General features: G+C 43.6%; 1 protein-coding gene and 1 long non-coding RNA gene across 2 annotated transcripts; one reads left to right on the top strand and one right to left on the bottom strand.

Moving 5' to 3' along the window:
• Positions 1-3,838: 3,838 nt before the first annotated feature.
• On the bottom strand, positions 3,839-23,913 carry LOC118507452. Its single transcript, XR_004905640.1, has 3 exons — positions 23,696-23,913; positions 4,553-4,785; positions 3,839-4,455 (listed from the first exon to the last, which is right to left on the bottom strand). It is a non-coding gene; the product is annotated as an uncharacterized LOC118507452 (long non-coding RNA).
• On the top strand, positions 14,551-16,549 carry LOC118507451. Its single transcript, XM_036045936.1, has 2 exons — positions 14,551-16,288; positions 16,419-16,549. The coding sequence occupies exons 1-2, from the start codon at positions 15,104-15,106 to the stop codon at positions 16,428-16,430; spliced, it is 1,197 nt and encodes a 398-aa protein (XP_035901829.1). The 5' UTR covers positions 14,551-15,103; the 3' UTR covers positions 16,431-16,549.
• Positions 23,914-24,332: the final 419 nt, after the last annotated feature.

Raw genomic sequence — 24,332 nt, 5'->3', positions numbered from 1 at the left:
GTGTGAGTGTGTGGCGACTAGCGTCGCATGTTGGAAAAATGGTCAAGCAAAAACTTCAACACCAAAACCAGGTTGTTGGTAATTGATTTTGGGCACTGACTCGTATGTATACGGTCAAATGTAAGGGAAACCGAGAAGGCCTAGTGGCTAGTGTAAGTTGTGCCGTACTGCTAGAGTATGGCGTACTGCCTTGTCTATATCCCGGTGAGTAATTGGTGAAAGTTCTAGCCCTTAGTCTCTGCTGCTAGCGAATTCATGGTACCAAATACCAAATACGCAAACTTTGCCGAAGCTAATCCACTTTGACTTCAGCACTGGTGGACAGTGGGAATGTGCGAGATCTTCTGCGTTCTGTAACATTTAGTCAGGTTACACCAAGAGTTTCTGGTTTTACTCAAACACGCTCTTGTACTTGCATCTTCAAGGTTAAATATTTCCTCATTTACTTGAAAATGATATCCGAAAAAAAACCTTGCATTTTGACCGCGAACGTTCTCCCACAGTTCACACTTGCCAACAATCTGGCAAAGATATTAGATTAACCTTCAATCTAGGCTATCGAACCGAACACCGATTCGACCATTCCCACCCAGGGCGTACGTGTGTTTGTACATCCTTGGCAGACTCGCCTGGACATCGCCTCGCAACCGAAGGCAGCATACTTTTAATTCTATCAACGCCATAAACCAGAACCGATCGATCGCACCCGAACCACCCGCCCCCCCATCCAACGGCAAATGGTCGCAGACCTTGGCAGCAAAACTCCAAAACAAGATAAACATTTCGTGAAACCAATTACTTCGGTGCGCCGTTACCCGACAACGTTCGTCCATCGCATTGCTTGCGGTTCGTTAGGTTTAACTTGAAAATTAAATAAAAGCTAAGCGCACTGGCGGAAAGCTTCCAGCCGTGTTCCTGGCCGGAACAAGTCAAGAAGCGTAACCCCGGGCTGGGTAAATCCTTCACCGCTCGTCTTCCCAGCGTCAGAACGTACGTAAAGTTAATTAATGATCTAATTGAAAAAGACTACTTGTCGAACGCACTCGACATCGTGAAGAATAAATCCCAACCGTGCTCCGCAACCGGCAGAAGATGCCGAACGCCGGTACCATACGCCCCATCAACGTTGACTCTTGAAGCTCTTGAAGTTCGTACGCAGGGTTAAGCTTCGGACGGCTTCGGAAGAAAGTTTTGCAGTCATTAAAATAAATTAAATTTTACACCTCGAACGAAATCGCCTTTTCAATCTTCCGCCGAGCGGGAGATAGTTAAGCAAGATGCCAATATTGTATCGTACACCGAAAGAGATATCCATCCTGGCATTAGTGACAGTTTTTGGACTTTAGCACCACTAGCGTGGTTTGCGAGCGGTGGGTAAAGTGGATGAATCGTAGGCTTTTTAGTGCGTTCAACTTTGCCAACCCCAAAAGAGTCATTTCTCTTCCGGCTGGAGTCACCCGTAAGACACCGGGTGTTACGGGGGAAAAGTTTTCCCGCTGCTGCCCAGAAAAGGGTTCGGTGAAAATTTTACCACCATCGGTCAAAAGGTTAGAAACACCATCAACACTCTCAGAGGCTGGAAACATCTGCCGGACAGCACGGCGGCTCACATTCACCGACCGGTGTGGGATCGGTTTTGATTAGACCACTGGGGATGAACCGGTAAGATATTAATGAAATATGATACTACCATTATTCACAACTTGCAGAGCCTATCGTCTAAACTCTAGCTCCTAGCAAATGTCTGTCAGTAGCGAAACAAAGGACCATCAACGTGGACATTTAACATTGACATCTAAAAACCGAGTCAACAGAAGAAAAAAATCACATGATAGTGATGAACTTTTCGGAACGAGAATTTAAGTAGTTTCTGTGAATCATCTTCCAGGGATACTCCCAAAGAAGCCATAACCCTCCTGCATCCGGGCATCCCTTATCGATTCCGGGTCCGCTCAAATTTATGCCTACAGGAAATTGGCTTTTCCTTGACCACGAGCGATATATTATCGATTATTACGGCTACTGTACAGTACCCGGGGGTTTTTAGAGCCACTTTCCGGTTCCAGTAACCAGCAAGAATGATGCGTGTCCCTTATCGTATCCTTCCCTTCGTAGAGCGCGCGAGAGAGAGAGGGTGATCCGGAGAAAACAAAAAAACAGAAGCTGCAACCGGATGCTTCCCGCTCCGAAGCGAACATGCGTGCGGTAGTGAAATCGTCCGTAAAATCCTTATCCCGACCAATCGCCATAGCAACGGGAGCATCCTCCCCAAGGCACCCAAGGCAACCGGAGATGGACGCGCTTAGATAGCGGGTGGGTTTCGGGAATTTATTTCCCTTGACCAGTTCAGCTTAACCGCTTTCGTCACTGTCACATGAACCGATTCGAGTTTCAGGCGTCCACTGCTATGACGGAGCCAGTCACCCCTTTCCAGTGGCAAAAAAGGGGTTTCCAAGTGCTGGGAATGGGCATTCTACTTTAACGACTCTAGGGAAGTGATTGTACGTGCTGGGATACCCCCCGCATTATCATCAACGGCCGAGCCTGACTGACAATTTGTGCCTCTGTGGCGGGTGAGTTGCGTTGAAATAATTTGCCTCACTGCCGAGGGCGATTTTATAATACGTAAGTAATCTATTTTTTTATTTTTAGATCCTTGTTCCTTCTCCTTCTTGAAGAAGTGGTGAAATAAAATGATTGAAGATCAACCCATTTTAGAGCCAAAAATGAAATGTGTGTTTGGATCAACTTCAGAGAGTTCCAAACCCCGGTGACAATTGCTTTAAAGGAAGAGAGGCATCTGACTCTACTTTTTTATACCAAAAAACGATAGACAGTAGTTCTCGAGGGATTAATATTACTGAAATCTTACGAGATGTTGTAGAAGGCTTCTTAAATAGACAAAGGACATAGTGAGTATTCATTTCATATTTGGGATTTGCATACCTTAAAATCAAATCGGTGTGCAACTGCCTGGTCTAACGTATAAGCTAGATGACAGAGGGTGACTTGAAGAGTGACTTCATTGAAAAACCATTTTGAACAAGTGGTGACTTTGTAGCGTACTAAAGTTCAAATCTTTCCGTTAAACCCTGAACCCTATCCTTATAAACCTCACCCATCAACTCCTGAATCATAATGTATTTACCATAGCTATCACTTTACGAATTCCGATCGAAATAGGCTACGCAATAAACCGGTAACGAGTGAACACGCAATTGCAGTGCTTAACTCACAAAACCATTCCGGAACAATCCGAAACCCCAAAGGAGGCAATCGCCAAAACTTCTAATATTCCTACGAAGGTGTCAGGAAGCGTTGGTAGGAATTGAATGATCTCTGAAAGTTAGAAACACTAGACATTACATCCAATGTCCAAGCCTCAAATTCTCCATTGTTTCATTCGAACGACATCTACAGGTTACCAATGACTCAATATGAACTTTCTATGGTCCTACCAGTGTTTCTTAGACAAAAAGTCTCTAAGAAAATGTTGAGGGTGCTATACCATCCGAGGGCTTTTAATCTCAGGACTTCCTCAGGCTGATCAGGCTAAGTCAATTCCATAATGTGCTTCAGATTCAAAATGCAAGACCTCTTCACCGTATTCTACAAATATAAGCCGAAATCTTGCCAAATAGCATCGTTGCCGTGGAGTTTTTAAACATAAACACGACCATAGTATTTAGTAATAGAAAAAATACCTTCTGTGTGTATGAGCACCTTTAACCCTCTGGTATGGTGGGTACCGAATTTTCAATAGCTAAAGGTTTGGGCTCCTCTAAATGCTTTGCTAAAGTAGCTCAATTTGCTACAAAACGTTTCAAACCCCCCGAACAAACCCAAACGAAACATTCGAGCCTTCCAACTCCTTTTTTCTTAAAGCAGCGTTACTTCAAATCGTTCAAACCTTCCTCTCCAGCCCTTCTGTAGGGCATTTGGGCGAAGGAAAAGTAATCAAATAAAAGAAGATAAACGATTTCCCTCGCAGGCAAAGCCCCGGTGACGTGCGCCTCGTTTTTCGTCCTTCAGCGCTGAAAGGCAAATCGCACATGGGTCCTACGTGATCCACCCGTGCCAGCCCGTCCCAGCCACGCAACCTTCGCAACGTAACGGCCCCCCCATTACCATAAGCAGCTTTTATCCAGCATGAAATACGGACACGAAGGCCCGTCCGATGGTGAAGACGATATTGGATGGAAGATAAATTAAAGATATGTAATTCGTACGGCTTCAGCACGGGCTCAATTGTTCCGGGGCGCTTCCTTAACGGTATGAAGGCACCCACAAATCCCTACCCGTCCCGGCCGTCACCCCTGCTTCCCGTCGCTCCCCATCATCGGCTGAAGGTCGTCATGCAAGGTTTCCTTTCTCGAAGATGCCTGCCGGGATGAAATGCCGCTCGGGCACTCATTACACTCTCCAGTTTCTTGTGACCTCATCCCCAAAAACAACCTTAAAGGATGGTGAAAGGAACAAAAAATGGAGGAAAAGTTGCCAAAGTTGTGGCTGGATGTATGAGAGAGCGCCCCGTTGGTGGGTGTGTACGTACCGAAACGAGTTGTGTAGTATCAACCATTAATTTGTTCAATCCTTTTAATACGACTTGTTTTCCACTTCTGCTGCCACAGTTGCGTGAAGGAATTTAATGTTTGCCTCTGTTTCATTGCCTACTTCACCGTTGTGTCTGTTCCACCGGATCGGTTAAGCTCGTTGCGAAATGGTTCGGCATGTTTCTCGTGCATGTTGTAGGAAAATGGGCTTCTTCTTACGAGTTTTATTCTTCTGCAAACGAGTACATGAAGTAGGGAATAACAGTTAGGGAATTTGGTACGCATCGTGTAAAGTTCATTTGTGTTTTTCGATATTATTTGAGACATCTAAACACACAGTTTAGTGAGGTACGTAGCTCAAAAAATCCAGAAAACAGTTTGTCAAATTTTCATTCCAACCAAGCTCATCCTTCCACAGAAGACACCGTTTAATTGCATTCTTGTTTTAATGGATTTTATACTGGCGAAGAAATTACTTACAAGCAATCATCACTACCCTTGGGATTGTCAAAGGACTCTGCCTCTCGCTCTCTCTCTCTCGCTCTGTTTTTTTTGTGAAGTAATGATCATTTTAATGACATTTTTGATACGCTTTTCTTTTTCGGTAAGCGGTACGAAGAGTGAAACTCTTTCAATTGATTCCGGTGCATTTTCGGTACGAAGATGGTAATTATTTTAATGACAGTCATTACATTTTACAATTGTTCGGAACGGATAGCTACTACCCCCTTTCGATAGGCGAATAAGCACAATGCAATTTTGACGTACTTAAAGGATTCGGTGGCAAATTGCTATGAGCACTGGATTGAGTTTATAGCATCACAATTAAAAAATAGAGTAAATTAACTCTAAATTTTCATTTATGGTCTTATAGGTTCTATATGAATGCTCATAAACACATATATATTTAATATCTACGCCAAGCATGCCTTGGGTAAATCAAATAACAGGGAGGAAATGCCTAGCCTTGCTTAATTTTTCGTCAACTTTTTGTATCAAATAAATAGGAGCTCTTAAAAATTCATTTAAATATTATCGTATAACGATATCAAAGTTATGAAATAAATGTTGTGACTCTCAAATAAAAGAAAAAACCAATACAAAAATACATTTGTTGTTGAAAAATAGGTAAAACACCCATCGCCATAACCGATCATTCAGCAAAACAAAACCAAAACATCAGCATAATTGAAAGCAAATGAAGCAACTCAAAGAAAGAGCAAAAAAAAGTGCAAAACAAAAAGAAATGAACACACCCAACGATCCCTGGGAACAGCAGTTTTCGAACAAGAAAAGTTTCATTTACTTTCAATTAATTTATCGCCATCGGGGTCGCTTCGTTCGGTGTCGTTGGCGCCTTCTATACGCTCCACCAAAGGTGATCCAAAGGCACAGCACCAGAACTTTATTTTCCCGCGCACACACACACACACCGTCAAATAAGTCGTTTGATTTTCAGGCCCAGGACATCCTGCGAATGGGGATCCCGCTATACACACTGGGTCTGCCAATATTGGGTGCCATTGTAGCGCAGCAAAACTTTCGCCGAACACCGTACGGGAGACCGGCATCCGATGGCATCCGGCAAGGATGTACCTTGAAAGTTGCTCGAAATACCCGGAATTGATACCTTCTACCAAGTGGTGTGTACCCTCGGCGGACAAACCCGGACCAACTCAAGCGGTGACCATTTTTCGACGAAACTGTGCACACCATCGAGGGTGAAAATTAATACCGAACAAAGAGACTGGAAATTGGAAGGTGCCCAAGAGGACAACGAAACAGCAACGGTAGCAGCAGGAAGAAAAAAAACTGTCCGCGAGATAAAGTCTTAATCACAAAAAAACTCGGATCCCCAGTTTTTCAGTCAGCAGGGTATCGTTGGACGACGCTCATCGACAAAAACGAAAACTTATGCTGAAACGAAGGCCGAAAGGTAGCCAAGTGATACACATTTTCATTAGATTGCATGCGGTTTTACCCATCCCATCCCCGGTGATGGAAGGGGCCACCTTTTTTCCCGACCCGTTGAGTGTCATCAGGAATCAGGACCGGTGAGTTTATATCGGTCACTTTAGCACCGGGCAGCAGAATGGCTGTAAGCTGAAGTGTGGCGGACCTTAGCAACGCTGCTGACCCTGGATGTGCTGGTTGGTTGTACTGTTGGGCCAGGGAAATATTTTGTCGGTTTACTAGCTTTCAGAGGATAGGCAAGCAACAGGGACACAATTATAATGCCAACAGAACCAGGAAGGATGAAGCGGATCCGAATGGTAGTTTTCATACGCAAAAGGTGCTACACAGCTTCCAGTGCAGAGGGGAAAGGTTATTGATATGCATGAATCTTCTAATGAGTTTGCTAATGTTTAATAAGAACGAAGAATATTCAATGAGTTAAAACCAGGAGATGAAACGAAACAAAATTGAAATTTGCTGCTACACGAAACTGTCGTTGTATTGTACTGAACAGATGTTTAGTATGTTATACTTAAGCATACGGTGTTCAATTTTACCTTTAGCTATCATTTAAATATTGAACTTTTAACATGCTTCAAAAACTGAAGAGATGCAAGATATTAGATTCCATTTTATTTAAATCTATTGAAGAAATAATTAAATCCATTTTTTCTTAAAGGCTTAAACGCAAACTTTAATGGTTGAAGAATCGATTTTTCAAATGGCTTTAAGAGTTGTAGATCGTTGGAGCATTGATTGCTCGAATTTGGTGTTACTAAGTCGTAGGTTCATAGCGATACGCTCAGGAAGTTCAATAAGACTAAAATGTCCAGAGTTCATTCAAGAACTAGCTTGAAGGGAGTGGCTAAAGCTACTTATAATAGATCATGGCTTTTCTAACTTATCCCTATGATAGGTATTTACTGATGACTACTAGCTGCGAAGAACTCAAACCACCAATCTCTTAGTAATCGGGAATTAAATCTTTCTTCGAGGCGGTTCGGTGACTGAGGAGATAACGGCCCCGAACTTCACACGGCCGAACAGAAGTTCCAATTCAATCCTTTACGGGCTGATTCGTTCGGTACCATTCTCATGACATGAGCAGCCCACCGAAGCCTGGCAAACCTTATTTGTTCATCCCTATAGCGGCTACTCCATTGACAGCAAAGCCAGATTTAACTACCATAATTGACAACGCTTATAGTTGTTCAATATTGCTAGTTATTTATAAAAAAAAACACAATTTTATCATTTGATAACATGGTGTGGCCTGGTGGTAGAGTCGTCCGGGGTTCAAATCCCATCCAAACTATCCGAGAGATAGAACGAGCGAGATAGATAGAGTTATCATAAGAAATTCATTAACAATAACATTCACATGATTTTATTCAACGTTGCACTTATAAAGCCGCATATGACAGCAACGCCAGGATAAAAGTGTACAATACCATTAGCACTTTTGGAATCCCGGTCAAACTTTCCAGGCTTGTACGAATGACAATGGCCAACATCACATGCCAGGTAAAGGTGGATGGAAAACTCTCAGGGCCCTTTGTTACGACCATAGGCCCGCGCCAGGCCTATGGGCTTGTCTGTCTCCTTTGCAATCTAGCGCTAGATAGAGCCAAACGCGACTCAGGAGGTGGAAACTTCGGGGACCATCTTCTGTAAGTCAATCCAGTCCCTAGCATACGCTGATGATAACAACATTGATGTTGAGTTACGCGCAAGGGTGCTGGCTGCCAACCGGTCATACTACAGTCTGAGGAGACTTCTCCACTCTAAATACCTGTCGCGACGGACAAAGCTGGGATTGTACAGAACATTTATAGTCCCAGTACTCACATACGCCTCTGATACATGGATTCTGTCCAAAACTGACGGGGGGAGGCCGCGCGTTCGAGAGGAAGATGCTCAGAAGCATATTTGGCCCCGTATGTGTGGAAGGACAATGGTGGAGCCACTACAATGACGAGCTCAACGAGCTGTTCGATGATCTCACCATCGTGCAGCGAATTGATAAGAAAGACACGTCATAAGAATGACACCGGAGGACCCAGCCCGTAAAGTCCTTTGGGCCGTCCACGCGGACAGTGGAGGCGTGGTAGGCCCAAATTGAGATGGAGTGATGGCTTTGATGCGTCCGCCAGAACGGCCGGGATAACGGATTGGCAGACGTCAGCGCTAAACCGTGAACGGTATCGAGGATTGTTGCAGCAGGCCAAGACTGCAAAGCCGTTGTAGCGCCTGATAAGTAAGTAAGTAAGCTCTCATTAGCCCCTACGACAGATGACTTTCCAAAAGTTTTATTGAAGATATTAAGTCATAAATATACTTCCTGATGGTATTTCGAAAGAGTCATATGATGCCACAAAGTCATTGAAATGCTTCAAATTTGGGTCTGTTTCAAATAACCTAAACCAGTTGTTTGGAAACGTTTTCACATCAGATATCATCACATCACAAACTTGAGGCATAACACATGGCACTTAACAACAGGTCTGTAAACATCACAAGTGATATTCAAAGCACTCTGTAATACGTTGTCACAAACCTTCTTTAAAGAAACGAACTTCGTAAGAATTCAAGGTCTACCGAATCAACGCTTCCAGGTGACATAAACAAAATCGCAACTACTCTCGACAGTATAATCATCCTTGGTAAATACAAGGACCAATCTAACGCACGGAGGAAAACCCATCGTTACAGATTTCTCTTTATCCAATTTGGGGTAATGTTGTACATTCCGGACTAATTGTACCTGTGTTGCTGTATCCTACACAACATCGTACAAGATTACTACAAGCTACAACCGAATCCTTCCATACATACCTCCAAAAAGGACACACATACACACATTCCAATGAACCTGCCTCGTGGAAGATAATCAAGCCGGGTGGCGTCGTGGTGGGAGGTATTTTTAAATCGATAAAATTTACATATGCTAAACCCCCTTTTTTCTAAGTCGATGAGAAAATAAAAAAGGGTAAGCGCACACGTGATTCCCTTCCGGCCCGATACCACCTCCATTTCCTCTACCCGTCTCGGGGCTCACTCACTGTTTAGCAAGAAACGGAGCATTAATGTTTCAACCGGGCCGAAGCATGCAAATTGAGCGAACCCAACTCTTTGTGCCCGTCGGCTCCGCTATAACGTGTTAATTTTAAGCCCATTTGCTGTTTAACGAGAAAGTGTTACATTTAGATTAAAACAAGGTCGCCATCGTACATGGTGCCTTCCCGGATCCTAAGGAAGGATCCTCACCTGTTCTTGTTGGGCTGGTCGGTTTTACAAATTCATATCCAAATTCCAATTTGCGTTAAACGGTAAGAAAATGGCGCGTGTACAGTGCCGGGGTTTTCCACATCATTACACATTTATTGCTGTAAGTTTAATCGAATGAAAAAGCCCTCCGGTTCGCGATGGGTGAACGGGACACGCGAAACGGGTGTGACCACACGTGTGATTCAAAACGGTGGAATAAAAAGGCAAGCAAAATCACTTCTTTTTAAAGTGTTTTTAGGGGTTTGATAAGAGGAGAAAACGAACACTCACAACAACAAATAAAACCTTTGCCCATGTGTCATAAAATACACATATCCTGCAACACAACGCCTGGCACTTGTGCTGATGCTCGTATAAAACACACATCCACACTCGACGTGGACCCGATAAACACCGGAGACCGGAACTGCTTCACGGTGGAACACGTCGGGCGGCCAAATAAAATCACGCCCATCGTACGGCATCGAAAGTATCATCCAAGCAATGATGGGAAGGTTTTCGTGAGTACTTTTTCCTGCCTGGGCTTTTTTGCCCCCCGCGTGCTTCGGCTCGTTTTATTATCCTCTCGAAAAAGCGAACTTGTGTGCAGAACTGTACTAAAACAGACTGAAAAATCGGACATTTTTTACAAATCATCAACCGGGAGCTATGAAAATCTGCCTCTTTCTCGCCAGACGACTTACTTAACCTTCCCGCCGGCTATATCAGTTCCTTCATGTTCCAGGAAGTTTTCCACGAGGAAGGAGATTCCCAACTTTGACTACGGGAACGAGGGCAGTCAATCGGCAGTCACTCACGCGATGCACCACCGCAAAAAAAAAACAAGGGGCAACCGGGCGCAAAGATTGCTCTGCTGGATGATTGCAGAAGCGGTAAAAACTTTATATGACCTAGCATGCCACCCCCGGCAGGATCTCTGCCCATAGGCACGTGGCGAGTGGTGAAAACAGTGAAGTGATCCGGTGCTCCGGTTTTGCTGTAACAACGAAACGAAAGTTTTTTCCCTGTTTTTCCCTCCATAAGAAACTTCTGATAAGAAAAAATCGTTGTGCAGTGGAGTTTTATAGACGAATCAGATCTTGCAAAATTGTTACTGCAGGTTTAGGGCGGTTTTTAGGAGAGTTTTACGATGCACCATTTTCGATGGGAGAAAGGAATCAAACCATCTGGCTTCTAGCTTTATGAGGAAGGAGCTCTCCGGTCGAGTGCATGTAATGTCGGATGCATACATTGTTCTGCATCCTTCTGGCGGGATTGTAATCAGCAGAGGGAAAATTGCATGTGTTTGATAGAGTCACTTTTACTGACTGCAACAGTAATTTTAGAATCTATAAAGTACCAAACGTTACATGAGAAAGAGTAAAGAAAAAATGTGTGTTTTGTGAAAAATGTGAAAAAAAGGATGTTTTTATTAATGATAAAAGGAAAACATATCTCGAAAACAATCAAACAAAGATACAATAGACAAAACAAAATGAAAAATCATCACATTGAAAGAAGCAAATCAATATAACAAGAGAAAAAGATTAATCTAATTAACGTCTAATCTAATAATCAAATAAACTTGAGACAAAATGTAACAAGTAAAGTAATAAGAAAATATAAAAGCAAATTTGCACAACAAACAAAATCAAACAAAATGAAAAAGGTACAAACTTGAGAAAAAGTTAAACTTGAGACAAAATGTAACAAGTAAAGTAAATAGAAAATATAAAAGCAAAATTGTACAACAAACAAAAGCCATCTTACAATACGGCATCGGACCGCCATATTTAATAAATAAATAAACAAAAGCCATCTTGTTTATAAAAAAAATAAAAAAAGATAAAAAAAGTTTTTTCAATAAAAACAGTTAAAACCACTAAACAAGATAAGCAAAATGTCAAAGGAACTATTGACACGTTAATGGTCAATATTTCAAAAATAACAAAACTCGAAAAAACAATTGAGCGTTTGATTAAAATTAAAAATAAGTCCGACAAATCAATGTAAAACAAAAACCAAATCAAAAACGTATGAAAAAAGTGTGAGAGATATCAAACAAATAAAAAAATTGTGTTCTATTCAAACTGTTAATACTTGTCGAATACGGGAGAGAACCATTGTACATTTAGAAAGAATAATTAATTTAAAAATAAACAAAAGGACTAAGGAAAAATAAAACGAGCGATTAAAAATCAAGATTATTTAAAAAAAAAGAGAAAATGCTTCAATACTTAATTTTTAGAACAAAGGATAAAAAAAATATTAAGATAAACAAGCAATACAGCCTGAATTGCTAGCCTTTCATCATGGAAGCCAGGAGTTCATCATGAATAAAAAAAAAGATAAACAAAATTTAAAGTAAAATAAAAAAAAGGAATTAAGAAAATAACAAATACTTAATATATTAATGAGTCTTACCCAAAAAATTCATAAACAATAATATTTAACGAAATGCTTTGGAACAAAACAGTTTCAACTGTCATAATGAATAGATCAAACTAAACCTTAGAATACTATTAAAAAAAAACTTACAACTTGACAGTTACAAAACTACGATACGAAAACCCTCATATGGTTTATAATTAAAATAAACCATTATGCAGTATACGTCGTCTTACTTCCTCCCAGCGCCGTTAAGAAGGATTTACCTTCAATACGAACCCATCCAAACCAAACTCACTGTGATTCTTCCTATCATCAGCAATACCCGCCTGTGACTGTGTGGATATATGTCCTTTCGAATGGTTCCATAATTTAGCCACTGAAGTATGTAAAAACGAGATAAACTTCTTCTACACACACACTTCACGGAGTACCGGTAGTCAAACGGACAAACGGTGCGCCCATTCCGGTGCTTCAAGATTGTAAACTTCACCAAGTACGCGATTATGGCACAAGACTGTGGAAAGCTCCCGTACCGAAACCTGGACCATCCTCGGCACACACACACACACAAATACGAAACGATGATCCCGTAGGCAGAAGCAGGATTAAACCACCTTTATACTACCTTTAACACTCACCACCCGACCGATGAAACCGATGAAAAACCCTGAATGAGAGAAAGCCAGCCAGCCAGCCCGTGTCACGTATGAGCCTGGCGACGCGCTATCGCGCTTACACAGTTGGATACTTCCTGGATGTAAATGTAAATCAGCCACCATTACCCGTTTACGAGCGTTTAAGATTTTATGGCGCTAGAAATTTATGTCCTTCTTCGCCCTTTTACACACACACACACACACGTAAGCACCCAATGACATCCTTCACTACTGTGGCGGTACTATGGCGCGTGTACTCTGCAGGAAGGATTATGCGTTCTTTGGCTCTGGCTTTCGCTTGGCACTCGCCATGCGAAAGGTGACGCCTTGCGCTCTCTCTCTCTCTCTCTCTGTGTTTCGTCCTTTAAAGGGTGAAATGGATGGCCAGGCCATGGATTTTCATTTCCGGATTGACCCGTTTTGTGCCATTTGTGGCTTCCGGTCTCTCTGTATGTGTGTGTTTGTCCCTTCTGTGAGCCAAGACCTTCGACTACCGACCGGTCCGGGCATACTAGCCGGTGGAGCTCCGGCGAAGGAAAAAAAAAAGGTTCAAAACAAGGCGAATAAAAATTGCACACGCTTACACCGTACGCATTTGAATGTAATTGAGATTTGTGCGCTTCCGGGTACGGTTGGATGGTTTTACAGTTTGCCTACCCTTGAGTCCTTTTACAACTCTTTTTATTCACCCTTCCCAATGGGTCTTTTCTCTTTTTTTTTGTAGGTTGCCCTCAACTTCAGCTTTAACTCTGTAGCAATGTAAGCGGAGGGAAGCAAAAAACTGAACACCCAACAATCCCTAGTGCGAGGGGTAAAAAGGCCTAGCCGGGAACCTTTTATATCCGGACGGTTCCGGTTGCAAAGTGCAAGCAACAGGACAAACGGTTAAATGCGAACGGCACTTTATGGGCGCAAAAGGATTTTTACCCCGGTTACGCAGAAGCAATCAATGGGTGCTTAAGCCTGCCTTATACACATCTATAGCGGCGACCGGCGACATAAAGTTTCGCCGAGTGCGCTTAAGCCGCATATTTTTCATCACCCTCCTCCTCCCACCCCCCCAGTCTGCCTAGTCAGTTTTGGCTGGTGTGAGAAATTAGCATAGATTCGCCATCAGTGGTGGAAAGTTTACTGGACGATTAACTTCCAGCGTTGCAGGGAGAGAACCGCTTTTTTAGAGGACGAACGCAGGGGGATAATCGCGAGAGGGAACGGATCTCGGCACAACTCGGGAGATCATTAAAAAACGCGCCCTAGCTGCAGTTAAATGTGATGGATGAGGTTTTTTCGCGGGATTTGGAAATTAAGTTTTAAGCTGTTTTTAAAGCTCAAAAATGGCCCATTTTAAGATTTGGGTTTTTGGGGAAGCAATTTTCGGGAAGAATTAAAACAGTAATAGTAACCCGAATAATTACTCTTTAAGCGATGAATTTAAATATTTGAACTCTTCCCGTACATAATTCAATGTATCTTCGTTAGAGAGTACTTAACTACGCCTTATAAACACAGTCTTGCTCTCACTCTATCTCACTATTCAGTTCATCTTAGTAGCTGTCATGTCAAGGCGAAAGAGAAAGCGCGCGAACATTCATACGTTATTGATTAGTGTGCGCAAACTTCCCGTTTTGCCGTTCGCCAATATTGACACATCTCTCAATGGTGCCATAAAAAAAAATTATCCAATTATTACGGCGCAAAACTTCGGGACGGCATTCGGATGCTGTTGACGCTGCTAGCGATATGGAACATGTATCGGTAGATTGTGAGCTAATTGAATCCTCGAACGAAAAGACATAAACAGGTCAGATCACATGACAACGTGTAAACGGGGACTGAGAAAGCGGACAGAAAGTCAGTAGCGAGAGAGGCATTGAAAGCAAAGGACGCTAAGGCCACTATTTTTGAGTTTTTTTTTTTTCCTTTATTGTGCTACGTATTAGTTAAATAAATGGATTTAGTATTAAAAAACTTCAAAAACGGCTCGCGTTTGTTGCATACGCAACAAAATTCTCAAAAATAGTGTCGATATTGTGATGCAATATCCGCAGCAGAGACATCATTGTGGTGTGTGACAGAGACCGGGAACGCGGGGGAACACGCTATAAGAACAAAAGCGTTTTTCGTGCTACAACAGAAAGATACGGTGCGACGTATGAAACAGTGTGTGTATGTGCGATAAAAGAACGCGTGTGATCTTGTATTAACCGGTAAAGACCTCAGGTGCTACTCGGTAATAAAGTACGGCTGCGTGGATTCCGTACAAAGACCATACAAAACAAAATGGAGGATCAGGCGTCAACGAGCGGCCATGATGCCGGTAGTGTTGGTGTGAGTGAAGTGACGCCTGAGAAGAAAGGACCATCGAAGAAACCCACAAAGGGCGGCCACGAGGCCGATAGTGTTGGGCAAAAGAACCTTTCAAAGAAAAAGCTATCGTTCCGGGTTACAACTCCAACTCGTCGTGTGACTCGCAGCGCAAAAAAGGCACATGGAAATGTGAAGAAACAAACTGTGCAAGTGGCGGTATCTTCATCGGAAAGTAATAGTTCTAGTGAGGAAGAAGAAGAAGTAGAACCAACAAGTGTGGACGTGCAACCAACTAAGGAACAAAGGCGTGCTCGACACGGCATTTCTCAGAAGCTTCCTGAGTTCAATGGCAAACCACAGGATTGGCCAAGATTCTACGGCGCCTTTCTAGCCTCGAACAAATCGTGTGGCTTCACGAATAACGAGAATCTTGTGCGGCTTCAAGAATGCCTGAAAGGACCTGCCTTAGAACTGGTTCGCGGAAGGTTGATAACGGCGGAATCCGTTCCGCGAGTGATCGAGAAGCTGGTGCAAGTGTACGGAAGACCTGAGCTTATCTTGCATAGCTTGTTAAAGAAAGTTCGTGAAGTAAAGGCTCCGAAGGCGTCGGATCTAACCAGCTTCCTGCCGTTTAGCAACGCCGTCGAAGAGTTGTGTGAACATCTCGAAGCAGCCCAGTTGAAAGACCATCTACACAACCCGTTGCTTATTCAGGAGCTGGTCGATAAGCTCCCAGACGCAGACAAGCGGGCCTGGTCACGATTTAAGAGAGGTCATGGATCCGTATCGCTGCGAACGCTAACCGACTTCCTTGACGAGGTGGTGACCGAAGTTCTCGACACCACTTTGGATCTCGGTAACTACATGCCCCTATCATCGCAACCAAAGGACACTCGCAGAAGGGAAACGGTAGGCCATCATCAGACAACGCCAGCACAACAAGGGAGAAAGCCATGCCTTGCATGTGAAGCAACGGATCATCGTCTACGCAATTGCACGGTGTTTAAGGAGTGGACAACAAGACAGCGGCAAGACTTTGTGGCGAAGTACAGTCTGTGTAGATTGTGTCTCGACGGACATCAAGGAAGGTGCTTCGCACCAAAGAGATGCAACGTAGGTGATTGCGACCAAATGCACCACCCCCTTCTACACGATCAGGTAGGATCTAAATTGGTTGACGGTATTAGTGCGCATGTAAATGCAAATGACTGTATGCTGTTCCGTGTCGTTCCGGTAAATGTTCATCATAATGGAACCATACTAACCGTTCTTTGTTTTCTTGATGAAGGAGCGTCTATAACGCTGGTAGAGCGTCAATTGGTGGAGCGTCTCGGAGCTGGCGGCGTTCCTGAGAAGCTCACCCTGCGATGGACTGCTGGCATTGAGAGAGTAGAGGACAAATCGCAAAGGCTGAATCTGACAATATCATCTGTAGGCTCAGCAAAGCAAGAGACGCTAAAAGACGCACGAACGGTTGAAAGGCTAGAGCTACCACATCAAAGTGTAGATCGGGAAAAATTGAAAGAACGGTACGCGCATTTAAGAAAAATTCCCATCGAATCATACCAAGGCAGACCCGAGATCATGGTGGGACTCAACAACATCCATTTGTTCACGCCCTTAGAAGTAGTCTCCGGAGAGGAAAGCGATCCTATTGCTGTGAAAACGAAGTTGGGTTGGTCTGTTTACGGGTATACAAAGTCTGGTGCGACCAAAAACAACATCGGGTATCATAGCGTGACCAATGAAGACCTTGATTTGCTAATAAGAGAACATTACAAGCTGGAAGAATCTGTGATAACGATACCAAATGACTCTGCCGAGAACAAAAGAGCTAAGGAGTTGCTAGAAGAAACAACGAAACGAGTGGGTGAACGATTTGAGACCGGCCTATTGTGGAAAGAAAATGAACGCAGTTTTCCTGAAAGCTACTCCATGGCAGTGAGACGTTTTAAGCAACTCGAAACGAAGCTGAAGAAAACCCCTGAGCTACACAACAACTTATGCCAGCAAATCGAAGAGTATCAGAGAAAGGGTTATGCACATCGTATTACACCAGAAGAGTTGCGTGATACTCCGTCCAAAAACGTCTGGTATTTGCCGATCAACGTAGTGGTGAATCCCAAGAAACCTGGCAAGGTGAGAGTCGTATGGGATGCAGCTGCAACCGTGAAAGGAGTATCTCTAAACACCGAGTTGCTTAAAGGTCCTGATCTACTCGTGCCGCTTATGCAGGTTATCACAGGTTTCCGGGAAAAGAGAATTGCGTTTGGCGGAGACTTGCGTGAAATGTTTCACCAGATTCAGATACGCTCGGAGGACAAGCAGTCTCAAAGATTTGTGTTCAGAAAATCTCCAAACGAGCCCTTTGGTATTTATGTGATGGACGTAGCCACCTTCGGTGCGACATGTTCCCCTTGCTCAGCGCAATTTGTGAAGAATAGAAATGCCTGTGAGTATCAAGATCAATTTCCCCAAGCGGCAGAAGCGATAATAAAGCGTCACTATGTAGACGACTACTTTGACAGTACCGATACGGTAGAGAAAGCGCTGAAACTAGCAAAAGAAGTCACCCTGGTGCATCGTAAAGGAGGCTTTGAAATCCGTAACTGGGTTTCCAACTCGAAAGAATTCCTGGAACAGCTTGGCGAGAACACGGACGTGGGCCCAATACACTTCAACAAAGACAAAGAGACATTGCACGAAAGAGTGTTAGGTGTTATATGGGACCCTACAGAGGATATGCTCTCCTTCTCAACATCGATGCGAGACAGTTTAAGGCCATACGTTGAGGATGGTGTAACGCCTACGAAGAGAATTGTTACCAGTTGTGTTATGGGATTGTACGATCCTCTTGGTCTGATCTCGCCGTTCACCATCCACGGCAAGATTCTTATTCAACATCTCTGGAGGTCAAAATGTGATTGGGATGATGAGATAAATAAGGAGGCGGTAATATTGTGGCACAGATGGATAGAGCTTCTCGAGAACATAAAAACTATACGAATACCTCGATGCTACCTTGACACAACACATTCAGATGCCATAGAATCGGTTGAACTCCATGTATTTACTGACGCCAGTGAACACGCATACGGGTGTGTAGCGTATCTCCGAATACAGGCTGAAGGCACAGTACGTTGCAAACTCGTTATGTCTCGAAGTAAAGTTGCACCGTTGAAGAGACAAACGATTCCTCGACTGGAACTAATGGCTGCGGTATTGGGCGCTCGTATTAGTCACACCATTCTAGAGACCCATTCATTGAAGATCGACAAATGCACTTTCTGGTCAGATTCCAAGACGGTTCTCAGCTGGATCAATTCGGAGCAACATAGATTCGTCCAATTTGTAGCCTTCCGAATTGGAGAAATATGGGAGTTAACCAACAAAAAAGACTGGAGATGGGTGCCAACTAAGCTGAATATTGCCGATGTTATGACCAAGTGGGGGAAAGGTCCTCCTTTAGAAATGTATGGAGAATGGTTCAGCGGTCCAGCATTTTTGTACGAGCCTGAAGAGCATTGGCCTGTGGCTGACGGTGAGATAGAAAGTACCGAAGAAGACATTCGGAAAATAGTCCTATTTCATTCAGTAATCACATCGCAACAGCTACCAACCTGGCAACGACTGGTTCGTGTTATGGCATATGTCATCCGATTCGTAGACAACTGTGTTAGAAAGAGAGACAAGCAAGCAATCCACACCATAGAAGCAACTGGAAAGCTTTCGACAAATCTAAAAGCGACATTTAAAGCAAGAAAAGTACCACTAGAAAAGGAGGAGTTAGAGAGAGCTGAGATCCACCTGATTAGGCAATCGCAGTGGGAATCGTTCCCGGAGGAGAAGGATATACTGCACGCCAACCTCGACAGCTCGGTAGTGGCACGGAAGATTAAGAAGAAGAGTGTTGTGTACAAATACTCTCCGGTGTTAGACGAGAATGGAGTGATGCGAATGGAGAGCAGGCTCATCAACAATCGCGACCTTCCATTCGACCAACGGTATCCGATCATTCTGGCGAGACAACACGAAATAACGAAAAGGATCGTGCAACACTATCATGAGTCGTTTGGTCATGCTAACAGTGAGACTGTGCTAAACGAGATGCGACAACGGTTTAAGATCCCGAAACATCGAGCTGCCATCAAGGAGGTACGTCGTCAGTGCACTTGGTGTAGAGTCTACAAGTGTAAACCTTTTACTCCGAGAATGGCGCCGCTACCAGTTGAAAGATCGACACCCAGTCTTCGTCCATTCAGCGCAGTGGGGATCGATTATCTCGGTCCATTAGAAGTCACCGTGGGGCGTCGTAAAGAAAAGCGGTGGGTGGCAGTTTTCACTTGTCTTACCATAAGAGCGGTACATCTCGAAGTCGTTCATACTCTATCAACCCAGTCGTGTCTGATGGCGATTAGGCGGTTCGAGAGCAAATTCGGGAAGGCGGATGACATCTTTTCTGACAACGCCACATGTTTTAGAGGTGCGGATAACGAACTACAACGGATTGACCGGATATTCTACGAGTGTGCCGAAAAGGTTATCTCGGCCTCAACATCGTGGCACTTCACTCCACCGGGAACTCCACACATGGGCGGCGTGTGGGAGAGGATGGTGCGATCGGTGAAGGAAGCGATGCGGGTGCTGGGGGACAACAGGGTACTAACGGATGAAATCCTGCTCACCACGTTGGCAGAAGCATGTGAAATGATGAACTCTCGTCCCTTAACGTATTTGCCGGAAGACTCGTTAGAACCAAAATCACTAACCCCTAATCAATTCTTGAGAGCGCCAGGATCATGTACTGCGGTTTGCAAATTTTATGTCTTTTCGTTCGAGGATTCAATCAAATACATGATACATGTTCAACGCTGCTAGCGATATGGAACATGTATCGGTAGATTGTGAGCTAATTGAATCCTCGAACGAAAAGACATAAACAGGTCAGATCACATGACAACGTGTAAACGGGGACTGAGAAAGCGGACAGAAAGTCAGTAGCGAGAGAGGCATTGAAAGCAAAGGACGCTAAGGCCACTATTTTTGAGTTTTTTTTTTCCTTTATTGTGCTACGTATTAGTTAAATAAATGGATTTAGTATTAAAAAACTTCAAAAACGGCTCGCGTTTGTTGCATACGCAACAGATGCCTTTCCTGGTCGCCGATGCACAATGGACCAGAGGGTGGACATTGACTCCTGCACCGAAAGAATTCTTACTTTAAATGGAAGTTTAATTATTAAAGGCAAAATGGAATTTTAAGTAAACCTTAAAAATTTGACTAGATTTTGTCCATAAATGTTAAGGATAATAAGGCAGCCTGAAGATATGTTTGCCCTCACATGTTAAAGAGTTCCATGTACAAACATCATCTGGATATCCCAAACCTCATAAAATTACTACTAATTATAACAATCTTTTATTACTCAAAAGTGTTGTCAAACAGGGACAGTACTCACATCGGCCTAGGTGGTATCACCGTGCGATGGTGGCAAGTCATCAGAAGATTAGAAGGCTCTTCTCATGCAGACTCTTCATTATGTGTTTGACAGTGCGAGGAAGAAAGAAGCACTTCCCGGCGTAGAGTGGGCCCTCTTCAAAAACGATTCTTCACCATCGGGGGCTGGTGGACTGTGCGAGCCCAGCGAGCAAACTCACTGCAATTGCCATCCCTCTCCCAACCACACTTGAGGCATCTCACCACGGAACGGTTTTCGCGTGCCCGGAGACGCTTCGCTTTCACTTTTAATTAAGTTAATGGTACTAATGAAATTAAATTTAATTAATCGTCCATTTCGCCCGACGCTTGCTCGACTCGATGCAGTTCCGATGTTCCCTTCGGCACGACGATGATATGATGGTGATGAGCAGTAGTTGACAATAAGATTTTCACCCTCACCCAAGACAAGGACATGCCTCACCGGGCCTGTGGGTACTCGGGACATAAATTATGTCTTTCTTTCTAGCAACCCTCGGCCGGCCCAGTTACCCAACTCGATTGCAATCGAGCTTCACGGAGGCACATTGCAATAAAATCAATCAAACGTCGCACATTCGTAACGTTTCGCCTGCGTTTTGCAAAACCAAGAATCGGGAACATTTGTCACTGGTACTGGCAGCGGTAGAAACCTTTTTGGATGTTCTTCAACCGAGGCAAGTACCTCGTTGCGAAGCGTGTAGAATTGATTGCATCGAGCGATCGATCTATTTCGAGCACTCCACTGGGCGTGCTTGATGGCTTGTTGTGGTGGGGTCCGGGTGCCCGGTGGTCCCGGTTTCCTAACTTTCTCCGTTAAATTATACGTTCTTCCCGGAGTGCTTCCCTCCACAGGCAAAAATGGTTTCACCGGTACGTGAAAGATGAACGTGAAGCATCAACATCCTTTTTACCGGTAAATATCGATCGAGTGACTTTAATTAACCGCTGCCAAGGATATACCTCACCGTCTCGGATGCTCAGCAGCCGATGTGTCATTTCACGTTAATGACACTTTACTCATCCTTAGCGCCGGTGGGCGAAACGTGCGATCCTTCTTGAGTGGAAAGTGTCACTTCCGGGAAGGAAGGAAACATGGCCCATCGGTGAACCAGGAAGCGATGGTTTTCCACGAAACAGCTCCCCATTGAAGGGAGTTTTAGGACACAAATTCGCCATAAATTTATTTACGGACTGTGATGAGATGAGCTGTAACTATAGGCCTTCCGCGAAGACTTAGTTGTGGAATAAAAATATATTTTTAAATTAAAAAAAAACTCGACGATTTGGGTCTTCTGACGGTCTTCTCCAGTTGGACAGCGCCAGTGAGTGGAATGATAAATGTGACCCTTCCCTTCGCGAGTGAGCAATCTACGAAATTACCTTTAAATCTTTCTCGGAATTCAGCACAAACTCATTTCGCTCTTGGTTGACCTCGTTTTCCTGAATCACGCGAATCGAACACATATTTTCCCTTCGATTTCTCTGCGTACGAAGAATTCATCTAGATTAAGGTAAAAATTGATCCCAAGTTTTGCTGGTATGGTCAGTTACATGAACCTGGCGTAAAATGTGTATCGGAAAAATCTACGCACACACACACACATACGTATGGAAAAACTCTCCCTTCGTTACCAAACTAGATGGATAATGGATGGCAGAAATCTGAATCTCCCACTACGCATTCATTCGTCCTAGTCCGGAGTAGAATTAGATTTTGGAACGTAATAGAAGGAAAAATTCTTTTCCATGGAACGAACCCGATAACCTGCAGGGGGTTTCGTGTGTATGTATATCTTCAATGTATAAATATATACAACACACACACACACAGGAAAAGAGAAACAGGCCGGACGGTCAGGAAATGGACATAAATATCTACTGCCCAAGTCAGTCATTCAGTCAGCCCAACCAAACCCTCCGGGGTTGGTGATGGAAGAACTCTAGAACGGATTCCGGGATCAAACTTCCTCCCTCTGCTTTTTCTACGTGTTGGTGTGTACTTGTGTGTGTGTGTGTGTGTGTGTGTGTGTGTGTGGCAAGCGAAAATAGAGAGGGTGAAACGGTTATTGCGTATCGGGATTGAACGGAAGCAAAGTTTTTCGGATAGGGGTGGCAAAACGGCTGAACGGAAATGATGTAACCTTGCTGGGAACGAACGACCGAAGGGTGCACAATTTTGAAGCGCATTTTCGATATTGTAGCAAGGAATAGTAGGGAATGAGGTTTTCCTCTTAATTTTTGGAACATACTCTTAATAAGAGAAAACAGTAATTTCAAGTATTTGTTCGCAAATCATTGGTTGTCTGCAGGAATTCTAGATATTCAGTACAACGCTTAGTTGACAAGGAAGATTTTTCATTGGAAATCATTGAACAAGGTTTATGCACTATTCTGCTTAGGATAGAGTTGACTTGTTATTGAAAGAAATACACGAAGAAAAATATCAATCACTTCTTTAAAAAAATTGGAGATCTTACTCAAGTTCTTCAGATATTGAACAAATCCTAACGCGGCTTGAAAACAGAGTCTTCGTGAATTGATCCTTGGCGATACCGAGACGTGTAAGGTGACCAAATGTACTTCCTTTCCCCAAATATCCTCAATAGATCTAACTATCCTGAAGAGGCCCTGGGCTAACAATTAATGGCTTGCTTGACTTGAATAACTCGTGAGGAGAAAATGATTCATTCGATATCCCGTCTTGCATGGGAAAATCGGTTACTGTACTGCCTCAGTGACTCACCTCCAGTTAATTGCTGCAAATAGTTGAAGATACCTTTGAATGCAAATTCTTAAAGAAATACTCACTCAACTCAAAACTCAATTTCAATGCAAGGAAATACTTAAAAATATTATAGAAATAATACAAATTGAAGTACCACTCTTCCAGATTTAATTTGATAGTGGAAAATTTTGCTAAACAGTTGCTTTACAGCCGAATGGAACATGTTTTACCATTTACAACTAGCATCCAAAACCTAACTATCTTTGACATTTTTGAAACTACAGGAATTCTTCAAACTAAAACTTGTCCCCTTTGTTATTCAACGGCCCGAAGCCAAGCTCAGGACTTCTTACACAACTTACCGAGAGTTTCAGCAAACGATTCACATACATGCCATTACTTCCAGGAAGAATCTGTATCAAAACTCTGCATCTCGAAGCCTGCCTGATAAGCAACAAACATTTTCCAACTAAATACTTTTCCAGGACAACCGACCCATGGGTGGACAGTGGGTGTTGCTTTGTTCGCTTCCGTGCAGGAAAACTGCACTTGTAAAAACCCCAACCACACTGACACGAAACACGACGCAATTGATTGCTTCATGTCCCCCCCCCCTCCCCCCGTCCGGTGGTCTTTTTTGCCGAATGCTGCTTACGGAAGAGAAATGAGCCTGAAATAAAGCACTCACACTTCCGCACACACAGTTTCCAAATGCCTAAAACTTGACTAACTCACCAACACACAGCGGTGAGCGAAGTGTGCGTGCGTATTATCGAACGCAACAGGATGCGTAGGGGAAGCGTACTAGAAAATCCCTTCTTTCTTGCACATTTTCCACGAGGGATGATGGCAGGAAAATCTCCACCGTCCCGGTGTGCAGCGGGGACACTTCACTCCATCCAACGGTGAGGGTACACAAAGGACGCTACCGAAATCGCTCAAAAACACTCCACACACTCACACACACACTTAACCATCATCCTGACACTCCCTGTGCCG

The sequence above is a fragment of the Anopheles stephensi genome, chromosome 2 (assembly GCF_013141755.1).
Source record: "Anopheles stephensi strain Indian chromosome 2, UCI_ANSTEP_V1.0, whole genome shotgun sequence".
Classification (NCBI taxonomy): domain Eukaryota; kingdom Metazoa; phylum Arthropoda; class Insecta; order Diptera; family Culicidae; genus Anopheles; species Anopheles stephensi.
Note: the sequence above shows the minus strand (reverse complement) of the source record. Positions and strands in the feature narration are given on the sequence as shown.